Source organism: Mustela lutreola, chromosome 8, assembly GCF_030435805.1.
Source record: "Mustela lutreola isolate mMusLut2 chromosome 8, mMusLut2.pri, whole genome shotgun sequence".
NCBI lineage: Eukaryota > Metazoa > Chordata > Mammalia > Carnivora > Mustelidae > Mustela > Mustela lutreola.
The window spans coordinates 134,389,868-134,413,499 of NC_081297.1; the positions used below are offsets into that span (position 1 = coordinate 134,389,868).

The following is a 23,632-nucleotide window of genomic DNA, read 5'->3' on the forward strand; positions in this document are numbered from 1 at the left end:
CAAAAATACTTCAACAATGCAGTAACTTGATTTTAAAAATCTCAACACACAAGAATACCTACCACTCATGCTCGTATAACATGTATATAATGGGATATAAATGTAATTAGGTTTGCTTACGTATTTCTACAAAAGCAAGAGCAAACATACACACTGTGTGGTAACGTCTTTAAGATTTGACCACTTCCGGGGCGCCTGGGTGGCTCAGTGGGTTAAGCCGCTGCCTTCGGCTCAGGTCGTGATCTCAGAGTCCTGGGATCGAGTCCCGCATCGGGCTCTCTGCTGAGCAGAGAGCCTGCTTCCCTCTCTCTCTCTCTGCCTCCCTCTCCATCTACTTGTGATTTCTCTCTGTCAAATAAATAAATAAATAATCTTAAAAAAAAAAAAAAAAAAGATTTGACCACTTCCTTTGTAGTGGCTGGAGTATTGCATTGTATTCAAGTTTTTGTCCTTTTTCAAACCAAACCCTAACTGCTCTACCCTTAGGTGATTTTGGCACAGCTACGGACATGAATATTCAAATTCTCTCAATCAATAGCTTAGCGATTTTAGTCAAATTATTGTTGGATCACTTTCCAGAAATGTTGTAGAAGTGGTATTGATCTCTCCACACTTCCATCATCAGTGCATAAGGATTCTCATTCTCTTCTCCCCACACCATTGCCAGCGCTGGGTCTTACCAGTATCTTATGGTTTCTGCCAGGCCGCAGGTAAAAATGGTCTCACTCATTGAATGTGTATTTCTAGACCACCCTGGGCCAACACTGTCACACTAGGCATGGCAGAGATAGGGCCACAGCCCTCCCCTCACAGAGCTCAAAGACCACAGGATTGAGAGACATGAATTAAGCAGTTCCTGCAAAATTGTGAGGAGGGCTGTGATCATTTGCCTTTCTTAGGTTATCCAGTCAGGTCCTTAGTAAAAGAGATAAAATGGGCCCGTGGAGGTTTTATGGTGATGTGAGCTCATGTTTGTCAGCAGACCAGGGAGATGGCTGCTCTCTCTTGCCTCCGTTAACTCGTGAAATGATACAGATGAAGGAACAATGTTATGGAACACCCCGAGGGATTTTCTAGGGGAAACAGATGAAATCAGTTAGGCTTTTCTGGCCTCATTTCTATAACATCCTCGAAACCTTATCTATTATTAATGTCTTGAGGACTGCACAGGCCTATGGGAGTTATACCCTGATGTGGCATGCTTTAATTACACAACATGGGATAAAATAATAATTGTATAAAATGGTGCTGGAACAACTGAGTATATGTACTAAAAAAAAAAAAAAAAAAAAAAAAAAAAGCAAGTGAGCGAGCGAGAGAGACCTCCCCACCATGCTTCTTTACACCAGACAGACAAATTTCACTCAACGTAGATCAAAGATTTCAATGTAAGGGCCAGAACCATGATGGTTCAGCAGGAGAATACAGGAGAAAATCTTTGTGGCATTGAGTTAGGCCAAGATTTCTTTAACAGGACACAGAAACATGAGCCATCAAAGAAACGTTTACTAAAATGGACTTCAGTTTTGAGAGCTTGTGCTCTTCAAAAGGCACGGTTAAGAAAACAAAAAGGAGCTGACGGAGAGCAGACAGATGCAAAACATGTATGGGCTCATTCCAGGGACTGTGAAGGATTTAGTGACATCACAACCGATCATAAGAAATCATGGTTAAAATTTTGAACAGATGCCGTACGACAGAAGGTTTTTGAATGATTAAGAAACACATGAAAAGGTGCTCAGCATCACTGGTCATCACAGACAAGCAGTTAAGGCGAAAGTGACAGGTCATGAAACGTTCAGCAGGATGGCTAAGTTAAGAAGACTGACAGCACCAAGTATTGAAAAGGATACGAGAGTCTCCTCGTTTCCTGATAGTGATGCAAAAGGGTACAGTGGTCACTTTGGAGGAGAGATAGACTGTGTTCTATAATATATCCTAGGTATTTGCCCAAGATGAATGAAAACATTCGGAAACAGATTTGCTTGCAAATGTTCTTTGTGGTGCTGTTCGTAGAAGCTAAATACTGGAAACTGTGCAAATGTGTGTCAGCTGTTGGATGGGCAGATGAACAGATTGTGATAAATCCACCCTGGGGAATACTACTCAGCAATGAAAAAGGAATTCCATATTAAGGTGAATGAATTTCAAAATAACCATGTTAAGTGGAAGGAGCCGGCCAAGGCAGGCTACATAGCACATGATTCCATTTCCACAGAATTGTAGAAAAGGCACATGGGTGGCTCAGTCAGTTGAGTGTGTGACTCTTCCATCCAGGTCTTGAGCTGGGGATTGTGAGTTCAAGCCCTGCGTTGGGCTCCACACTGGGTGTGGAGTTTACTTAAAAAAAAAAAAAAATCTAGGAAAGACAAAACTGTAGTGAAAGAAAGATGATCAGTGGCTGCCTAGAGCCAGGGTCTGGGCCGGAGATGGACAGCAGAGGGGGTGAGATGGAACTGCCTGGACATTGGAAATGGAGATAGTATCTCAATTGCAGTCGTGGAGGTTATAAACCACTTATAATCACCTAACTTCAGCAAATTACACCTAGAGTTAATAGATTTTATTTATGTATTAAAGCTGGGAAGGAAAAAAATCAGAAAAAAATTGAACTTTCTTGGCTCCCTTCTTATGTATTTCCTGCTTTGGTATGATTTCTATTTTGAATTATATGTGGGAGTAAGGTTTTCAGTTCGAGGTTCTCAGTGTCTCCATCAGGCCCCTGGCACCAAAGCCTTGGAGGCCCTTTTGGTCACACGTTGGGGACACCGATCACCTCCGAGACATCTGCTGCTATTGTCCTTCAGACTCTGTGTGACTTTCATGCTAGACTTGGGGCCCCAGAGTCTCTGGTGACACAGGGGCCACGGTGCTGGGTTCCTGACTCCCCTAGTGACCGCAGATGCCTTCTGTCTCCCAGGGCACAGGGTGGGAGGCACTCACACCTCCCTTCTGAAATCTCCCCCAGAGCCTCCTCCCCCCTTTCTCCCTGGCCTTCCCTCTCCCATAGTTTTACATTTGTCTTCAAGAAAGTCTTCATCAAAAAAAAAAAAAAAAAAAAAAAAAAAAAAAAAAAAAAAAAAAAAAGAAAGTCTTCATCAAATCCCTCAGGCAGGTAGCAAGAAGCTGCTCCAAAGGGAGGGGTCGCGGAGCAGTGAAAGATACAGGAGAACAAACACAAGTGAATATTTCAATACATTAGCAGGCCATGGATGTCAAAGTGTGCAGAAGAGATGCTAATGTCCTCATTGGAGAGCAGCAGGAGGCGGGGGTCCTGGAAGGATGGGTCACGGGGGCACGCGCAAGGGCTGGCAGGGGTGGAAAGGGAGACAAGCAGTGAAGGCACCCGGCAGTCATTGCATTCCGCGGCATCTCCCTGGCATCCTGCCCATCAAGGCAGCTGCGCCTGTAGGGCCCAGACGGGGACACAACCTGCCACAGGTCACACAGGTCCATGTGGTCCATCCGAGCCCTCGGCCTGGCTGGCAGTCAAGCAAGGAGAAGAGAGGGGACTCAGGAGCCCCTGCTGCTGCCTGCCGTCGGGCTTGGTGACCTGGAAACTGCCAACACCGCTGTGTGACCCTGGGTATGTTAGGTCACCGTTCTCTGCCTCAGTTTCCTCCTCTGTATCATGAGGATAGCAGTGGCCCCCATCTGGAAGCAGGTAGGGAGGGGAAGCACATAAAATGCCTAGAACATGACCCGGCCCAAGGGAGCCCTGCAACAGTGGCAGCTCCGTAGTCACCATGCCTGAGCCGGGTGTGGGGGTGGGCAGAGGCAGCGAGGTCATCGGATCGGAGCCGGAGAGCTTCCTTCCGGGTGGGTGCTGGGCAGTTGGCCAGACGCATGGGAAGGTATGGGCAAGACCATGCAGGGGGCATTTGGGGTGGGGTCGAGCCTTGGAGTCCAATAGCCCTCTCTCCTCCAGAAGGGAAGGAGAGGAGCCTCTGGGGCCTAAACTGGGCAGAGGGGCAAAGGTAGCATCAGAACATGAACAGAATGACGTGGATATTTCTTCCCTCTTCCTTTGTCTCCCTCATCCTTTCCTTCCTCTCTCCTTTGTCCTTCGCTGTCTCTTCCCCCTCTCCTACCCCGCTCTGCCTTCCTGTCTTTCATCCCTACCTTGTTCCAAAAAGCCTGCAAAGAGGCATCTGCCTCCCCAGCTGGGTCATGAGTAACCCACTTGTGTACTTGCGGTTTACCTACCTGTAGACAATCTGCACCTAAGATCACCGCATGCCGTGGGCCAATGGTTTTTGATTCCACTCCACAAATATTTGCTGTGCTCTGGCTAACTGAGCGTACTTTGTGCTGGTGGTGCCCGAGAGATGCAAATGGGCAAGGCCGGTCCTCGGAGGAGCCAGTCGGGGGGCCCCTCGCTGATGTTGGCAGAAGACAAGCCGCCCTTTCCCAAGGATGGTAAAGAGCTCTCTGTCTCCCAGTGGCCTGGGCCCACTGCCTTCTGCAACCCAGTGCAGAAAGGGGCATGGCTGCCAGTCCTGCAAGGTCTCAACAAGACTGTACATTGAAGGCATGGCCCCCGGGAACGAGTCAGAGCCCAGCCTGCAGGTACGGGAGGGCTTGGTAAATATCTTCGGGCTCACTGCTGACAGCTCGTGCGAGCTGGGTTTCTGATTTCACATCCATTTCTTCCTTGGCTGTGAGTTTTCCAAGATCATCCGTACACACAGAACTTCCCCCTTAATGTGTTTTTTCGGACCACACCAGGCGTTGAAATGGTGGAGTGGGGGTGCAGGAGAGGGTGTTTATTTGCATGTTGTTAAATCAGACAGAGGATATTTCCAGCCTAACAATGACACAAGCTTTAACCAGGTCCCAGGATGAGTTCAGTGCTGGTTTGCCGGAGCTCTCTCGGCGTTAAAGGGAATTAGAAAAATAAGGGAAAATAAGATCTGAAGAACAAGGGAGGGGGGGGGCTTGCAGTCCGGAAGACTGTTCTCCAAATAATTTAAGCTCCGACTTCCTGGCATCAGTGTGACGTGGAGCCGACTGTGACTAGTTCCAACCGATAAATGATGAGCAGAAGTGGCACGTGTTTCTTCAGGGCTGGATCACTGAATCGTTCAAGTGAGGTCTTCCAGAGACTTCCTCTCCTCAGACATGGCAACCTGCATTGTTCCAGGTGGGGGCTGCTTTGGCCTCATCCTTGAAAATGCCACATGGACATCCCCTCTACTGGCACACCACAGATGTGGTGGAATGAGATGTAAACCCTGGTTGTCTTAAGCCACTGAAACTGCGGCGTGTTTGTTAGTGCAGCAAAATGTGGCCTGTCCTGACTGGTACATTGGGAAAATGAAAACCCTGATTTGAGAGATAGGCCTTCCTTATCCTCTCTTCAGAATTCAAAATGCCAAATCTTCTCCCTTCTTCTCAGTCTTATCAGGCAACACTGTGTGCTCTATCTGGTCAATATTGATCATGTAGCATGAGTCAAAAAAGTTTTGTTAGAACAGAAATGTACAGAAAGCAGCGAGTCCATTTGTGGTTGGGGAGTTTACAGTGTGACTGGGGGAGACAAGAAATGGTACCTTTCCCCTCACCCGTAATGTGGATAGAACAACAGAATCCCACGACCATTATGGTACTTTGGAGGTGATCTAACTTAACTTTGTAGCCCAAGAAGGCATTACTTCTACATCTCTGACTTAGCTGTACCTGCCCCATACCAGTCATGAAGCTGAGCAAAAGAAAGAGACAGAGGTGAATGAAACCCAGCCTAGTGGGTGCAGTGACCCAAGAGGGGTTTGGACCTAGTACTCAGAGCACCAAGGAGGAAAGCAGCTACTTCAGGTGAGAAATCAGGGAAGGCTTCTTGGAAGAGGTGGTAGTTTACCTGTAAGAGGTTCACCTCTCCCTGTATGTTTGGGCCAATTCCTGCCTGATTGTGGGAATACAAAAATGGATGTTGGGCATGGCTCACCACCTTCTCCACCATTTGGGCCAACTCAACCCTCTATGACCCACCAGAGATTATACTTCTCGGCCCTGGGACTTCTCAGATTGCCTTCTGCACAGCCAGATTTTTGTCTACATACAGTGTGATCTCTGTCCTGGTTGGTGAGACCCTAGTTGGGTGATCTCTGCTTGCTTTGTAAAACCAGGGATTAACAGGAGAGTGTGGTGTTCTAGGCAAAGTTCTCCAAGTGCTCATCTAACCATCCTCCATGCAAAGAATCCCTGCCTTGATTGGGATGTGTGGCCATGGGTTCACCTCCCATCCCCAATCTCCTCTGGGGAGAATCATTGAAGAATGACTTTGTTCTGAATTGTTCAGCTCGGCAGCCTTTATCAAGGGAGTCAAGTGAGTACAAATTAATACAGTACATAGCAGTTACATAAATATTGTGCTGTAATTGATTGTTTTCTGTAATCAAAGACAAGGCTGCTGACTTTGTTACTTTCCTTACAGCTCTGGGAGAAGGGAACTGAGGTGGTAGAGGTGGGTTTTGATGCATGGGTCTGTTTGCAAGTTGTGTCTGCTGTATTGAGAAGAGGGGAAGACCGCTTACATTCAGATTCAATAAATATTTATCAAATGCCTATTATGTAAGTGAGAGGCACTGAAAGACATAGTATCTTAGTTCATTACAAATTGAGTTAATAGTAGTAACAATTTGACAATATGACACAAAAGTTAGTTTTACAATCCCGTATTTCCCCCTGGCAGATACTGTTGGAATTTAAATAATCCTTTAAGTTTTAAAAGCCCAGTGTAAACTTACAGGGAAAACAGTGTAACAGTGTAAACAGTGTAAACTTACAGGGAAAGTAAAAAGACATGGCAGCCCCCATCTCTTGGCTTACAGAAACCACAGAGGGCAGAAGAACTGAGCAGCTGCAGTCCTCGTGTAGGTAAGTGGACTGTTTCCGAAAGTCAGAACAGGGTAGGGGAGCCAGCGACCAACACACTATTTGCCTGCATCCACTTTATTGATTGCTGAACCATTTAAATGCATGGCATTGGAAATTTTAAATTACTTTCCACAATACAAGAAAGCAACGCCATCTTTCCATTTACCTGCCAACGCTAAGGCCGGCTGGGTTTTTTCCATCAGTTGTTTGCATTCGGAGGAAAGTGACTTCGTGGGGGCAACCTCTCACTTCCCCTCTGCTGGGACTCCAGAGTACTTGAGAGAATTTGGAGGGAGCTCTACCCCTGGGGAAGCCAGAGTTTTCAAAATCCGCCAGCAAGCCCCTTTTGCCTTGTTGGTGGAGACACTGAGTAAATCCCCGGGGAAAGCTCAGGTGTCGCCTGACCCCGACCAGTGCAGTTTCCCTAACCTTGACCCGAAGTCAGCCGTTTTAAACTCCTTTCCAAAACATCGCTCAAGCCAGGCTGTGGTTTGAAAGAAAAAACGAAACCGCCCGTTTTGAGCGTCGGCAGAAGGGCACTCACTCCCTGGGGGCTGGGAGCAACTTCCCGACCCCCCCCCCCCCCCCCCGCGCAGGGATCTGAGATAATCGCGGACCACCAGACCCCTTTCCGCTCTCGGTGCCCAACGCACTCGCTGCCACTTCCCTCCACAAACGCCGGCGGGAGTGGGTGGCAGCACCGAGGCGATTTTATTCGCATTTTTTTTCCTCCGGGTTTTGTCATGGAAACGCTGACACAGCCTCCAGACGGCGGCCGAGCGCGGCCGGGGACTGAGGGCTTTTGGGACCCTGCGGGAGCGCGGCTCCGCACTCCCCGGGAAACAGCTGGACGCGACCAATTCCCGGGCAGGGGCGGGGGGAGCGCGACGCTCCGCCCCGGCGCTCGGGTCCCTCCCTCCTCCCGGCTCTCCGCGGGCGCCCTCCCCTCGCCGGGGGCTGCGAGTTGCATTTGGTAAAACCCAGCCCGGACTATATAGATCATTGGAGCGCAATGAAGTAGGCTTTGGAGAGGAGGGAGGGGGTCCAGCCGACAGCCACAGCGGCCAGTGCAGCGGCGGCGGCACCATCAGCGCTCGCGCCCTCGCCGCCCGGCCCGCGAGGAGGCAGCGCGGCGGCCGCCGGCGGGAGCGGAGGCGGCGGCGGGGAGGCGGAGAGGAGCAGCAGGAGGAGCAGGAGCGCGCAGCCGGCGGGTCCACGCATCTCGGCACTTCCAGAGCAACTCCGCCGCCTTCCATACCCCTGCCCGGGGCTGCGGGCTCCGCGAGCGGCCGCGAAGCCCTCCCGATCGTTCCCCCACCCCGAGCCCTGCCCAGCCCTGCCCTGCGCCTCCTGGGCTCCGCTCCGCGCTGCAGGGTCCCGGCTCCTGCGCCCCGGGCGCGCCTCCCGGACACCCCGGTCCCCGCAGCCAGGACAAAGCCATGAAGCCGGCGCTGCTGGAAGTGATGAGGATGAACAGAATTTGCCGGATGGTGCTGGCCACTTGCTTGGGATCCTTTATCCTGGTCATCTTCTATTTCCAAAGTATGTTGCACCCAGGTAGGGGGCGCGTTAGCGTGGTTTTGTTGAATATATATATATATTTTTTCCGCTCTCGCGCTCTCGCTCGCTCACTGGCGCCGGGTTTCTGCCTCTTCAACCTTACCTCTTCCCTCTCAGCCGCCTCGGGGCTCCTTGCTGCCCGGTCTGCCAGGGTCGCCGAGTCGGGATGGAGAGGAGGAGGGAAGACGTGCTCACCTTCCTCCTCTCTCTCGGCTCCAGCCTGGAGGATGGGAGCAGGAGGGGCGGTAGTTTTTTTTTCTCCCCTCTCTCCCTTTTCTCTTTGTGTTTCTTGTCTGTCTGTCTGCGAGGTAGCAAAGCAAGGTAGAGAGGTTGTGGGCAGCTCCTGGTGGTGGGGGGCAGGTATGAAGAGAACGCAACTCCCGGTTGATGCCGTGAGCTGAGGATGAAAGGGCGCCGGGAGCCTGCGCCCTGCGCCTGGGCGCGCTGCCTGTTCCTGGGTGGGGGGCCCGGGGGCGAAGGCTGTGCGCCCCGGCGAGCTCGCCAGCCCCCGCCGCGAGCTGGGGAGCCCAAGGCTTAGGCTCCCACGTGTCCCGGGCTCGGCGCCGCGCGGAGGTGTGGGGAGAGGTTGGATTCGGTAAAACCCAGTGCCCGGCGCTGCCCCTCCACCAGGCTGGGGAAGGGGGCGGGCACCCGCTGTTTGTTCCCGGGGTCTGGCTCCGCATTGACCTTGCGGCTGGTGCCTTGGGGCCTGCTTCACCCTGCGCCCCCACCCCAGCGACTCTCCCGACTCCGTGCTGGTTACGGCCTCTGGGTCACGCCTTGGCCGCAGCAGTTTTGGAGGAAACTTTGGCCGGGCCCTGGGCTGACCGTCAGGTTGCTTCCTCCATTCCTGGGTTCCGAGCATCCGAAGTTCCCTGGAGGGCCCCCGGGCCTGTGGCAGTGAGCCCCCTTCCCTCTCCTAACCTCCCCCCTCACCAGCCCTCGGGAGCTTAGACAAGTTCCTCATCTGAAATGTGGATTGGGGGAGGATCGAGGCTCGCCCCTTCCTAGGGGCGCTCTGGAAAGTTTGGGACCCGAGGAGGGAGGGGCGCCTTTGAGCGCAGCGGCCGGGGTTCGCAGCTCGGCCGCCAAGCCCAACAGGTAAGGCTTCGGGGCGCCTAAGGAGTCTTTGGGGCGGCGCGGATCTCCCCGGGGAGCCGTGGTATGCCCGTGCCACCTCACCCCCCGGCAGGCCCCCGCTGGGCCACATTGGCTCCGAAATCCATTTTTTCTACGCCTCCGAGTTGCCTTTCTCAGTATAACCACAGCAATAATTTGCTTTTATAATTGCAAGGAGGGAGCTGGAAACACATTTCCTTCCAGGGAAATGGGGTTGGTGTGTTTCTTTTTGACCCCCCCCCCTCCCCCGGGGTTTCCTTTCAGTGTGTATCTAACACTTGGAGCAGACGCAGCCCCGAATTCTTCTAGCCTGCTTTTGGGTGGGTGGCAGAGGAATGAAGCTGTTCTTTCCATCAATCAGGCGGGGCTGCCGGTGTGAGCTTCCTTGACAGCGCGGGCCGGCGCGGCCCCTGCGCCCTGCTCCCCCCCCCCCCCCAGCAGTTGTTAGGGCGGCCACAGGGCCAAGGATATGGTCTGACACTACCACACGTAACCTCAGGACATCCGAGCCAGCCTTGTAAAAGATGGCTTTTGTTTGCCGTTGGGTATTTCTAGTTCCATGTCAGCAAACTGCAGCCGTGTTTGTCTCCTCACCCAAACCGGTGGTTGGGAAACTTCTAAGGGAATTTAAAAATGGACCTCGCTTATGTTCTGGGCAGCCTGGGGTGGTTGCAGCGGGCAGGGCCAGACAGACAGAGGCATCCTGGAAGCCAGGCCAGACTCCGCCCCAGAGACTGGGGGACTCCGTGGTGTGCAAGCACACTGGGGCTCAACCAGTTTAAACAAAGGGCCGAATGATTTGGTCTAGACTCTAGACATGTGTTTAGGTCACTTAAAATTTGCCTAGATGGAGCATGCCAGGTAGTTCTCTGCAGAAATGCCTGAAACAAGGATAGATCTTCGACTCTATCAGGAATGCACTTGAGCCTCTCTGTACCTGTTAGTGGTCCAGGAAAAGACTAATAATACCACTGTCATCCGTGCTTTTCCGGCAGCCTGGGCTTTGCTTTTCTTGTCTGAGAATTAGGAAATAACTTTCTAACCAGAGACACCAGGAAGAAACTTTCAGCTTGTCATTGGCACTTCGCTAAAATTTCCATCCCTGGTTTACAGTGTCGGCTTGAAAGTGACGCTGGTCTTTTCGGTCTAGCCTTTGGAAATCAGGGACAGAACTTTTTCTAAGGTTGCCCTGATAAGGATCGTCTGTCGTGGACCCTGTGTTCTCCGCCTTTGCTTCCCTTCCTGACCTCATTCCCTCCCAAGAAATAGCACTTGTTTATTAGTCATATCTCTATGAGCATGCTCTTGGGACTTTTCCCACCCGGTCCTTAGCAAGTACTGCGTTCAGTACCTTCTGTTCATCAGACCTGAAGATGGTTCAATCGGAAGGTCTTCCTTATTTTGAATTACCTATGGTTCCATGAAAACTTCATGCCAATGCTTTATTAAGACACGGGACATAAAAATGTGTTTTGAAATCACTATTACACATTTTCCTTTCTTTTTTCCCCCCATTTAAAAAAAAAAAAGATTTGATTTATTTATTTGACAGACAGAGATCACAAGTAGGCAGAGAGAAAGGAGGAAGCAGGCTCCCCGCTGAGCAGCCTCCCTGAAGGCAGAGGCTTTAACCCACTGAGCCACCCAGGCGCCCCCTTTTCCCCCCATTTTATTCAACTTTATCGACATTAAACATTACTGATGACAGCTGACACCCATCATTTCTACTGCTTTGAATTTCTTTAAAAGTGAGCTGATCTTTGCCCCTTTGATTTAGGGTGATGGTGGGATGATCCTTTGGCCAGTCTCTGCAGTGTCAGTCTTTCCAAATCACCCAGGGAGAGGCAGAAGGGACCGCAGCATGGCACAGATTGTGTTGCTAAAAATTTGGAGCCCTCTGGCAGGAGTTCCACATACCTGTATCTGAAATAGAAAAATAGTACTCCAAAAGAAATGGATTCCTGGCTTTATTGGTGGCTAGAAAACACCTGGAGTGTGAGAGGAGGGACAGAAAGAAGAAAGGAGATGGCTGGTGATGGGGAGGACTGTCTGTCTCTCCCTCTGATTCTAATCTGAGGCCCACTGTCTTTTGTACTTTTCTAATTCATAAACTGGAGCAATTTCTAAACTCGAGAAGCTGATCTTTCATTTGTTTGGAGCATTTAGCAGAAGTGTGCCTTGTCAGGCACTGTGCAAAACACAGGAATTCGAATGGGGCCGAAAACCTGATCGTGGGGAGCCTGGTCCCATTCTAATTCCTGTGTTTTGCACAGTGCCTGACACATAGTAGATGCTCAATAAAATATTTGTTGGATGAAAGCGTGAAGTAGCTCAACCCTAGAAGACTCGCTTGTCCCGTTTTCAGGAAGGGTGGCAAGCCTTGCCAAGAATGCTGTGTCAGTGAGTCTGGGTCTGTCTGGTGGGGACCCTTCCTTGCTTTCCTGTTTCTGAGACCGGCGTGTCCCCTCCCCCGCCAAGACAGGGATTTGGTTTAAGTCAATATGCACCAGACCAAAACATTCCCCAAGGGCTAGATTTGCTGCCCTGAGGTTTGATGCAGCAGAGGGCACTGCTCTGCATCCTGGGTACCCTAGGTACCAGGGAAGCTTGGCCTTGTTTAGTTACTGACTTGAAGAAACCCATCCACAGGACGAACATCTTTTGTGGGTGTGCACTGCTCCTGAAGATGGTGAGAAGGGAAGCACAGGCTAGTGGTTTCTGTACACTTTTAGTCCATCAGTGAAAGCATCATCTAGAAGTGCCTCCGGGACAGTACCGAGTCTCACATACCTGCCTGGGACAGCTGAGTCTTTGATGGCGCCCTGTTGTGCAAGGCGGAAGCTGAGAGGCCCCGGGGGTGCTGCGTTGTGTGAAGACAGCCCCTCTGAACCTTCCTTTTGTGTCACTCTGTAGGATTGTGGTTTTGTTTGAAAGCTCCTGTTCAAAGAGAAGCCTGCAGAGGAGAAAGCCTTTTCCTTTCTCGGCCTCTTTTTTTCCTTTGGCCGAATGTTTACTTTCACTGTTGCCTGGGATTTCTTTGCCCTGGTTGGATGTATTGAAAGATTATACCCTTCATTTAAAGACTTCTTGGGTTACCCCTTTGTAGTTTTACTTGATTAGATTGAATGCACGGTGCCTTTGTGTTATAATTTTAGTCTAATTATAAACATAATAGGTGCTCTGTTTTGAAAATGTAGGAAGTGTAGATGAGAAGTTATCATTTATTATTTCAGCACCCAGAGGCAACAGGTGTTTTATTCTATGTTATTGAATATATAGATTTAAAAAAGAGTGAGACCATAGTGTGACATTTGTACCTGTTTTGATGTATGTTAGACAAATTCATTATTATGGTGACTAGTTATTAAGTTTAGAGACAAAATTTAGGGACGCCTGGGTGGCTCAGTTGGTTAAGCCACTGCCTTCGGCTCAGGTCATGATCCCAGATCCTGGGATCGAGTCTCGCATTGGGCTCCTTGCTTGCGGGGGGAGCCTGCTTCTCTCTCTGCCTCTGCCTGCTTGTGCGCTTGTGCTCTCTCTCTGACAAATAAATAAATAATTAACTAATAAAAAAAAAAAAAAACCCCAAAAACCTTTAAAAAAAATAAAGACAAAATTTAATCACGACCTTTTTAATTTATAGACGTACATGTATCTCTGCTGTCACCTCCCCTCCTCTGCTCTGTAGGATGTCAATCCAATTTTTTTTCCTTTTTTTTTTTTTTTTTTTGCTGCACGTTTAATTTTATTTTTAAATTTAATTTAAACTTATTTATTTTTTAAAAGTAGGCTCCACGCCCCGTGCAGAGCTTGAACTCATAACCCTGAGATCAAGACCAGAGGGCAGGAGTCGCCCAGGCACCCCTGCACACATTTAATCTTCAACTAAAGAATCTTTTTGCTTAGACGTGAAATGAGTTTGGAGTCAGAGGAATTTGTAGGGGCTGTTCTTAGGTTAGTTATCTGAAACTTCCTTTGGAGAGGCATCAGGGGGTCTCGAATATGGGACCGTTATGGATCCCAACCGCAGCATGAAATCACTGAAGGCCAGGATTTGTCCAGGATGGGCTCTCCCTTTGGCAGCTGAAATGTTTGCACTTCTCGGGGGCATTTTCTGAGCTGCGTTAAGAGGAGACTAGTGCACTTAGGTAATTTCCTCCCACAGTTCTAGCCGAGGCTTGGAAGGAGCTGGTGAGTGAGTCGCTGCTTTAGGAAATAAAGTGGTGGTCAGGCAGCCGGGGAAGGGCGACTGGAGATTTCTGTGAGGCCCGGGCCGAGGGGCTCTGCCTGCAGCAGAGGTGGCTGCTGTTTATATTGATCTGGCTGGAAAGTCATTTTGCTTCTGACCAGCTCCACTGGCACAGCCACAAGAAAACAGGAAATCAAAAACTTAAAAGTACAGGCTCCGCCCTTTCCACCTCTTCAACCCACCAACTGGACGACCTCTTCTTAATCTGGGGAGGGTAGGTGAAATCGACCTCAGGAAGGTCACTGCCAGCAGGCGTGTGAGTTCCTATTCTTAGAAAAACCAGAAGTTGTTCTGCTTTAGTCACCCCCCCCTCCCCTTTTCAGTTTCCTTTCTCTCGAGTTTTGAGATCCCATCTTTATGACAAGTGAAGAGGAAGGCACAGCTTGCTAGGAGGTCAACAATACTTGAATCTGTCAGTTAAAAAGTCCTGGAAACTGTAATTTGACACATCTTAGACCGAATATGATCCATAGAAATTTAGGAGCTCTGTCTCTGTCTTTCTCTTCTACCCTGTGCTAGGCACTAGGGATTGTCCTAGGCGCTTGGGGATGCAACACTGATTTTTGTCCCCTGGGGACTTACGTTCTAGTCGGATAGCCAGACTTCATGTAAGTGCAGCAGTGAAATATATGGCTTGTCAGATGGTGTGACAGACACAGAAGCAAAGCAGGGGGAGATGGATGGGAGGTAGGGGTTGCAATTTAATTTAGAGGTAATTAGGGACTGTCATTGTTAAGATGACCTTGGAGAGCAGAGACCTCAAGGAAGGGAAGGAACCATCCATGTGTCCAGCCCAGAAAGAATGTTCCAGGCATAGAGCAGCCCAAGGCCTGTCCTTGAGGCGGGACTGAGCAGGGCAAGCAGCAAATTGTTCAAAGCAGAAGGCAGAGGGAGAGGGCAGCCAAAGAGTATGGGGTGGAGAGGGATTTGGGATAGGAGGCCCTGGAGGGTCTGAGTGGGTCCTCTGGGGGTCCGGCCTGCTCTGGGGGTCCTGGGGCAGGCTGCGTGGGAAACGTGGATGCTTCTTACTTGTGGTTTCGTGTTTACCTTTGGGCAGCTGGTCATGCACTTTGTAAAGTGGTCACCGTGGATATCCCATTTCTCCTCACTCCGCCACCCCCAAACTAGACTACCACTCTGTAAGAGAGATTTGCAAAACATTTAACAGAGCTAGTGTTGGGAAATTCTTCAACAAAATGTTCAGGATGTGATCCGTGGTCATTCTCTATAGAGAAAGGAACACAGAATTTGTAGTCCAGAGACCAGCTTTCAGACCTTGGCTGTCTACTGTATCCATTTGACATCACTCACGATATTTTTGCTGAATGCTTTTTAAGAGTTAGGCTCTGTTCTGGGTGCTAGAGATACTGCAGGGACCCAAATAGACAGAAGTCTGTGACCTCATGGTATATTCTCCTGGGGGAGGCACAATAAAAAACGCATGTGTAAAACATAGAGCGTGTTTGGGGTGCCTGGGAGGCTCAGTCAGTTAAGCGTCTGCCTTTGGCTCAGGTCGTGATCCCAGAGTCCTGGGATTGAGTGCCGCATCAGGCTCCCTGCTCACCAAGGAGTCTGCTTCTCCCTTTCCCTCTGTGCTCTCTCTGTCTCCCAGTTAAATAAATAAAATCTTAAATGTTTGATGATGAAGGGCTACAGAGGAACATTAAAGCAAGGAAAAGGAAGTAGAATGGAAGTGGCCGGGGGACTGCCGTCTGCAGCCTCCCTGAGAAGGAGGCTTTAAAGATACAAGCAGACAAGGACACACAGGAGGAGATGAGCTGGGGAAATAATGCAGATGTTTATTAGGTATTATTTCTGAAGGTCAACATCGGCCAGGTGTTTAATATGTTACTTCTCAAAGGACTCTTAGCAGGTACACATGGTGATTATCACCATTTTATAAGGTGGGGACATGGAGGCAGAGAGAATATCACTTGTCTCAGGTCAGATGGAAAGGATCGGGGAACCACAGCTGTCTGACTTAAGATCCGTTGCCCAGGCCATCGGGTAGTGGCTATCAGCTGGGGGCTACCCCCCTCCCTGTGTTTGGAAATGTGTAGGGGATGCTCTTGATTGTATCTAAGGATTGATGACGTCAATCTCATTGGCTGGGCCAAGGATGCTAGACATCCTGCGGGGGATCGGATCTTTCTGCCCGTCAGAGGCATCTTGCCCAAGTGCCAATAGTGCTTCTCCTTGAGCACTGGCTCGAGACTCTCCGGGCTCAAACAGTATCTGGCAGAGCCCCAACCACACCCCACCACTTGGGCAGGTGCCCGGAGATCGTAGCAACTTAACAATGGATTGAATGGCTGCGTGAAGGTCTGAGGCTCAGAGATTCCGGTCCCTTCTTTGCCAGGCGAAGGTAGCAGTCTTCCCTCTCCGACGTGGTGCTGGCGGGGAGGATTAAGTGAGAAAGGAGAAGGAAAGGTGCCTTGAACATGGATGCAGACAGAGCGCACACAGAGCAAAGGCACTGTGGTTTCTCATCCTGAGATCGTAATCTTTGTGTTTATGACGAGATCGTAATCTTTGTGTTTATGACAGGGTTTATCTATTTCATGTGTGTGCCTTGTCACGTTCACTGGGAGGGTCCTGTGTCCAGACGGTTCTGAGTATCTTCTTTCTCTCTGTACTAGCCTTCTGTCGGCCACGCTGGCATTCCCCTCCCCCAATACCCTCCCCCTGCCCAGAACTGAGCTCTGCCTCAGTGACGCATTTTATTTTATTTTATTATTTTATTTTATAGATTTTATTGTTTATTTGAGAGAGAGAGAGGTAGGGAGCTCGAGTCCGGGGAGAGGCAGAGGGAGAGGGAGAAGCAGACTCCCTGATGAGCAGGGAGCTTAATCCCAGGACCCTGGGATCATGACCCGAGTCAAAGGCAGTTGCTTCATCAACCTTGAACCACCCAGGTACCCCTCGATGTCATTTCTGAAGCTGAACCCAGGAGGATGAAAGTCACTTCAGAGAAGTAACCTTGCCCCGTGGCAGCCCTTCAGCGAGCAGTGGCTGGGTGGCTGACGTGGCTCATTGCACAGGACGGAACTCACTGGGCTTTCTCACCACACTTGAACCTGCTGTGTGCAGAGGAGCCCCGAATGGCTTCCTCCTGTCCAGGAGCCAGTCCCCCTCACCTTGGAGCCTGGGGGAGCCGCCTCTGTGGATGGCACTCACAGCCAGAGTGGAGGCCCATTTCGGCCATGGTCCCCAGAGCAGGTGCTGGAATTCAGTTAGAAGCCTGCAATCCTGATTTAGGCGAGGCCAAAGTGTATTTGGTGCCGTTTGCTGGCCTACCGCTTGCTTTCCTGGAGACAGTCTGCGGGCTTGATAGCCAAGGCGGGAGTCCATCAGTGCTCAGCGTTCTTTATACTTTACACTTAAAAAAGCTTATCTTTTTAGGCACTGGATCCTCCTCTAGGTGAACTTTCCGCCTCACCTGATGGAGGCCAGTGGTTCTCAACTGGGGACCCTTTTGCTCCCTTCTCTCCCCATTGCCAGGGACCTTTGGCGATGTCTAGAGAAAATTTGGTTGTCACACCTGGGGAGGGGGTGTCCTACTAGTACCCAGTGGGGAGAAGCCAGAGATGCTATTAAACATCCTACATGCACTGGACAGCCTACCCCCCGCCCCCCGCCCCAAACCATTGCTTCCTCACCAACAAAGAATAACAATAGCTGGGAAGCACCCCCCCCCCCCCAATACAACCAAGCTCACTTACTATGGAACTACTGGGTATCAGGTGGTGTGACAACTGCTGTATTTGGACGAACACATGTAACCTGCACGATCTTGTGAGGCGAACATTTGCCTGTCCCACTGTACAGGTGAGGAGACTGAGGCTTAGAAGCGAAGGAGCTTGTCTAAGGTCAAAGAACCAGAGAGTTGGAACAGGACCCCTGCCTGGGTCTGACTGACACCAGAGACTGTGCTCTCTGATGTCACCGTTATGCCCCCTGTACATGCTCTTGCTTTCAGCTAATTAGGTCAGGAGGTAATTTTTTTAGAAGGGCCCCAAGCCCAGCTGTGGACTGCGAGCGGGACACTCACTGATAGCCTCTTCTCCTCTTACCCTACACTCTTCCCCTGGGTGAGCTCATCCCCTCTGGGGGCCGGTGCTGTCATCTGCCTTCAGATGACTCTTCTCACTTCAGCGTCGCTGTGTCCTGAGGTCAGAGTCCAGCTCCTGTGTTTCCTCCGTGTCAGCTCTTCAGCCAGCCTTACGTGGTCAGAGTAAGGGGATGGGCGTCCCTCCTCTGCAGCCTGTGGTACTTGGAAAGCGCACACGCTGGTGTGTTGGGTCATTAAAAGCAGCCTTGTCTTGCTTCCCACAGTTCCTCAACATCTAGAACAGAGCCTGGTACCTGGTAGTTTTCCAAATCCCTGTTCAGATGCCACAGACTGGGTGGTGTGTCAGCCACCGGGACTGATTTCTCACGGTTCCGGGGGTTTCAGGTCAGGGTGCCAGCAGGATTAGGTGAGGGACCACTTCCGGGGCACAGACTTGACCGCTTCCGGGGCACAGACTTCTGTTGTAGCCCCCATGGCGGAAGGGGTGAGGAAGCTCCCTGGGGCCCCACCCTCATGACCCAACCCCCTCCAAGGGCCTCCCCTCCTAATATCATCACCTTGGGCATATGCTTCCAACGTATGAATATTGTGGGCAGTGATGGGGGGGAAGGAGGAGACACACATGGAGACCAAAGCAATAATCACTCGGTAAATATGCATTGAAAGAATGAACATGTTGACGTTGATGGGAAACCAAGAAGAAAATCCCGCTTCCTAGGGTGCTGAGTGTGGAATTGTCCGCCGTCGTCATTGCCCATTGGAGTTTTGGTTTGATTTGGCAGTGACCGAGCTGCCACAGAAGAGAGTAAAGAATTACTCAGTTAGCACCATGGCTCGCCGTAGACCCAGCCCCAACACAAACAACTTCTGAAGGTGTGACTGTTAGAAGGTGTGGCTGTTAGGTGCTGTACCCACAAGAGGAGCCCGGATGTCCCGGGAGCGGATTTGCTCCTTCACCTAGGGTAGGGCGGTGCCTGCAACAGGACTGTCCTAGGGGAGTCCAGCCAGAATGGACGGTCAGCTGCATGCATCACTTCAAATTATCCAGTAACTACACTGAAAAAAAGTAAAGAAACAAAAAATAAACCATTGGTGATAGTAATATCTAAAAATCTACTTAACAGGCAGAAGATACTACAAACTATTGAGATTTCACATTTCTGCCCGAAGCCTTTGGGAATCCAGTGTCTATGTTATGTTTACGACACCTCTTGATTCAGACCAGCCACGCTTGACGTGCGCGGTAGCCACACCTTAGTGGCTACCATATTGGATGGTGTCTCTGAGGTGCTGGAGAACTTGTTATGGATTAGGGCTTTTTGTTTGCTTCTTGTTTATTTTGTTTGTCCCTTTCCCCTTTATTTAAGGCATGTTTTATTTCCTGGGTTTAGGTGTACCCTCTGGGAAGACTGTTGACCGGCTGGGACTAGAGGTGTTAAATAGGAGATATTAGCTGTGGAGTTGTACGTGTTGCTCAAGTCATTTCCAGCCTCTGAAATATCTTCCGAGTCTTGCCATCTGAAGCTTGACCCTCCTAAGGAGACCCTAACAAACTCTGTAACATAGAGAAACAGTTATCAACTCTGTTCCCCAGATGAAGCAGTGGAAACTCAGAGGGGGTTCAGGGAATTGCTTACATTTGGTTTAAAATGATCCTAACACAAATGAGTGCGTTCAAAGACTGGCTCAAGGAACATTCATTCTGTTGGGATGGACAGAGGACACATGGGGCCAAACGTGGTTGGGGTTACCAAGAGAGACGAACTGCTAAGGACAGAGCTGATCTGGGATCGTTGATTTAGAGGGAGGGTGTTGAGGAGGACTTCTTGGGAGAGGTGGTGTTTGTTGGGCCCAGAAGGATGAGTGGAAAATTGCTAGGGAATATGGGAGAAGGGGAGGTAGGACATTCCAGGGGAGGGTATCTGCCAGAGCAGGGGTAAGGTGGGAAGGAGAGTCATGTCTGGGAACACAGGAGGCCCTGGGAGCAGGGAGGGGACAGTCAACAGTGGACCTGGAGGCCCCTGAATGCTCTCAAATTTGAATTTTATTCTTGGGACCTGGAAGCCATAGAAGGTTGAGGGTCTCCCGTGTTTCAGATGATGAAATTTAAGCTCCATTTAATTAAACTCTCTTGTTTCATTTGAAGGGCAGAAGTTTTCAGTTCACTCTCTCAAATGAACTTGGGCCAGCTTGCAGTAGTTTCTGTTATTATCGTTTAATGGGAGGTAGGAAGATTATTCATGCATGGCTAAAGTGCAAGGTAAGAAATAGCTTAAAAGCACCCTGTGATGGGATTTAAAACGCCACTGTTTGCTTTGCTCGTGCCAAAATGATAGGCCACGGAGGTTAAGTTTCAGTGTCTCAGTTGCTGATGGTGCCCTGGGTTCACCCTCAGAGGCTCGGGAAGAAGTAAGCGGCAGGAGAAAGGAAAAGTGTGTCAATAGTCACAGGGAGGATTTCTCCCTCCAGTGCGAGCTTCTGGGTCTCTCTGGGGTCCAGCGGCAGCTGTGGGCTGTCCTGGAGAGGGGCAGTGTAGACGGTAGACTGAACCGAGTCAGCGGCTTCCTCCTGGGAACCAAGGCCCAAAGGTCAGGCTCTGCCCGCCCCCCCCCCCCCCCCCCAGGAGACTTGCCCTGTGGGCTGTGTGTGGGGTCTGCTCTCATTGTCCCCCTGAGAGATGCTGCCCTATGTAATCTTCATATCAAAAGGCCCCCTCTTTTTACCACTCCACTCCTGGGCTGTGGGAGAGAGGACGGGTTAATTATAGAGCTCACACGCAGCATAAAAAGGCATCCCTGGCTTTCAGAATCACTTGTGGGGGGCATTGTGCTTGGTACAAAGCTGAGGGTTCCCTTCATTTTCTCTGCTACACTGTAGTACTTGACACCGATTGATAAATATCCTAGAGCTGGTTCCCACATAGGGGTTCGAGTCCCTTTTTATAACCCTCCTCAATCTCCTTTTCCCTATTAAAACAACGCTCAGAACTTTCCAAAACCCTTCATTTTTTAAGAAAGTGAGATAGTGGCGTCGATGTGCAGCATTGTTTAAGGGGCGTGGGGCCACGCGAATGGCAGGGGCTTGGTTTACGCTGCAAACTCGTGCAGATTTACGGATCAAGGGTGGGAAGGTCTGATGAAGGCAGGGTTTATTGTTGGCAGTCTGGGCAGAAGTACGAGAATGGAGATTATTTTGGAACCGGAAGAATTAGATAGTGAAATCCTTTAATGAGTCCAGGTTTTATGTATGGAGGGCTTTCTGTGTAATTCTGCTGCTCAGAAATGAAAGCAGGCTTGGATTCAGAAACTGAAAAGGCAATCTTTTAGTCACTTGCAATAAAACAGCTTTTGTTGGGAAGGTGTGAGCCCTCGGATGAAAGACAATTCCGACAATTCTGTGCTTAAAGATATGAACTAGTAGCAGTGGCCTTGCTCATTTTAGGATAATCTATTTAATTGAGTGGAATGGCTCAGGGCTCTTACCTACGGGACTCAGGAGAGAGTTCTTTCTGTGATGCAGACTTTGTTTCCTGTGTCTGTAAAAAATGCATAGAAATTTTAAAAATAAACACAGGTCTGATGGTTGGTGCCTTCCTGCAAATGGGATTCAAGCTAGGTAAAGGATGTTGTCATTGGAGGTCATAGTGATGTTCTTTTTTAATTTTTGTGGGAAATAAATGAGGAGTGGCCCCAGAGTGCCCTGTCTCAGCCCGTAAGCCTCTGCAGTCATTGCCGAGTGTTTGATCTGTCGTAAAACATGGATGACCTTGGCTGGAGGAGGCCGTGCACGGAAGTAGAAAGGGCCCTGGGTATGGGTCAGGACCCTGGGGTTCTAGCTCTGGTTTTTCTTCCCCTTTCTGGGGACCCTTTCCTGTGTTACTGACAAATGAATACATGTGGACACTGGCAGTTTTCAAACTATTCCTCCAGGCCCCAGGTGACTTAAGACCAAGGAGGGTTCTGGCAGAACAGCTGCTTGCCTTTCCCTTTTAGATTCTGGGGTTCTGAGTAAAATTTTGTTGGAAGAAAGTTTCAAGGCTAAAACCAACAAAGACTGCAGTTTACTGCTTAGACGATTTTTCCAGTTCAGATCTTGTCCTATTAGTGGGTTGTAAAATTGATGCACATTAACAGTTAGGGTTAAATCATCATTAAAATGATTGACTTTTTTTTTTTTTTCCTTTAAAGATTCTTATTTATTTGAGAGAGAGCAGAGTGAGAGCGATAGAGAGAGTGTGTGAGTGGGGGCGGGGGCAGAGGGGGAGGGACAAGCAGACTCTCCGCTGAGCAGGGAGCCTGATGCAGGGCTCGATCCCAGGACCCTGGGATCATGCCCTGACCTGAAGGTAGACGCTTAACCGTCTGAGCCACCCAGGTGCCCTTAAAATGAGTAACTTCATACGGTGTCAATGGACAGACATCTAGCTACCCCTCCATCCATCACTCAAAACATTTTTTGACCATTTAGCTAAGAGACAAATCTAAGTAAGACTTAGTTCTTGCATTCAGATAGCTTGTAATTTAGCAAGTGGTGGCAGACCCATAATTGTTAGCTGTGGTGGGGCTTTGTCATAATGGTTGCAGGTGGCTAGAAAAAAAGGAGTAATTAGTTTAGGGAAGGTTAGGAAGCTTCCCAGAAGAGGAACATTGGAGCTGGACTTTAGGCATTCATTCAGTTATTCAACAAGCATTTATTGAATGTCTGCTGTACGTGCCAGGACCATCTCAAGTGCTAGGGAAGCGATAGGGGACAATCATAGACAGTGATCCCTGTCTTAATGGAGCTGACGTTGTTGGCATACAGTTTTATCAAGTGTCAGGTTTGCAATACTACTGGCTCTCTTCTACCATGGGCATCCCCCCTGCTCCCACCCCTGCTGTGCAATGTCAGAGTAAAGCAGTGTTTTGTCTCTATATATATATGTATACACACACAAACACACATGCATACATATATAATATGTAATATAATATATGTATAATGTTTAATATAATGTATATAAAATATATATGTATAATGTATACAACATGAATATGTATAACATATGATATAATGTATATATCATGTATGTAATATATAATATAATGTATATATATGATATATACAATATCTATAATTCCAACTGTCAATTTAATTCAGGTATATTGTAGAGAATTCTGAAAAAAACGGATCCACTTCCAAAAAAGTCATCCCTGATACCCACAAACCAGGAAGGATCTCTTTTCATTTCCAGTTTGTTTTTCTGTGCACATATATACATTTGCAAAGATGAAGGCCTTGTGCATATAGTACAGGGTATCTGCTTTTGCCATTTAGTACTGAATCATGGGTATTTGCTTATGGCATCCAATTTTCTTTGAAAACACCATAATATTTCATCATGGATGTCATAATATTCCATCATATGGATATGCCATCATATGGATAGAATTTAGTCATTCTCTCTTGTTGAACGTTTTCGAGAAAGATTTTCCCTTTTTAAAAACTGCCATCATACACCTCTTTGTACATAAATCTTTATCTGAGTTTCTTAACGTTTCTTTGAAAGAAACGCTCAGAACGGGAACGCACAGGTCATAAATTTGTGAAGGTTCTGGGTAAGTGTAGCCAAATTGTTTCCTAGGCGGTTGTGTCCAATTAGGCTCCAACCAGCCGCGTATGAAGTGGTCGGTCTTACTGATTGCAGCCAGTATGCTGTAGCTGTCGGCCAGATTCCCAGCAGAGCCTCCTTCAAACTCAGCGTGGATGCCTTCCCT

General features: G+C 49.2%; 1 protein-coding gene across 2 annotated transcripts in view; it reads left to right on the forward strand.

Moving 5' to 3' along the window:
* Nucleotides 1–7,777: 7,777 nt before the first annotated feature.
* Nucleotides 7,778–23,632, forward strand: part of CHST11 (carbohydrate sulfotransferase 11) — a 258,337-nt gene continuing 242,482 nt past the window's right edge. The window contains exon 1 of one of the 2 annotated variants that reach the window (XM_059186719.1): nt 7,778–8,433. In XM_059186719.1, the coding sequence (XP_059042702.1) occupies nt 8,316–8,433 (118 nt within the window). In that variant the 5' untranslated portion in view covers nt 7,778–8,315. The remainder of the gene's footprint in view (nt 8,434–23,632) is intronic. The other variant, XM_059186720.1, reaches the window with a different exon arrangement.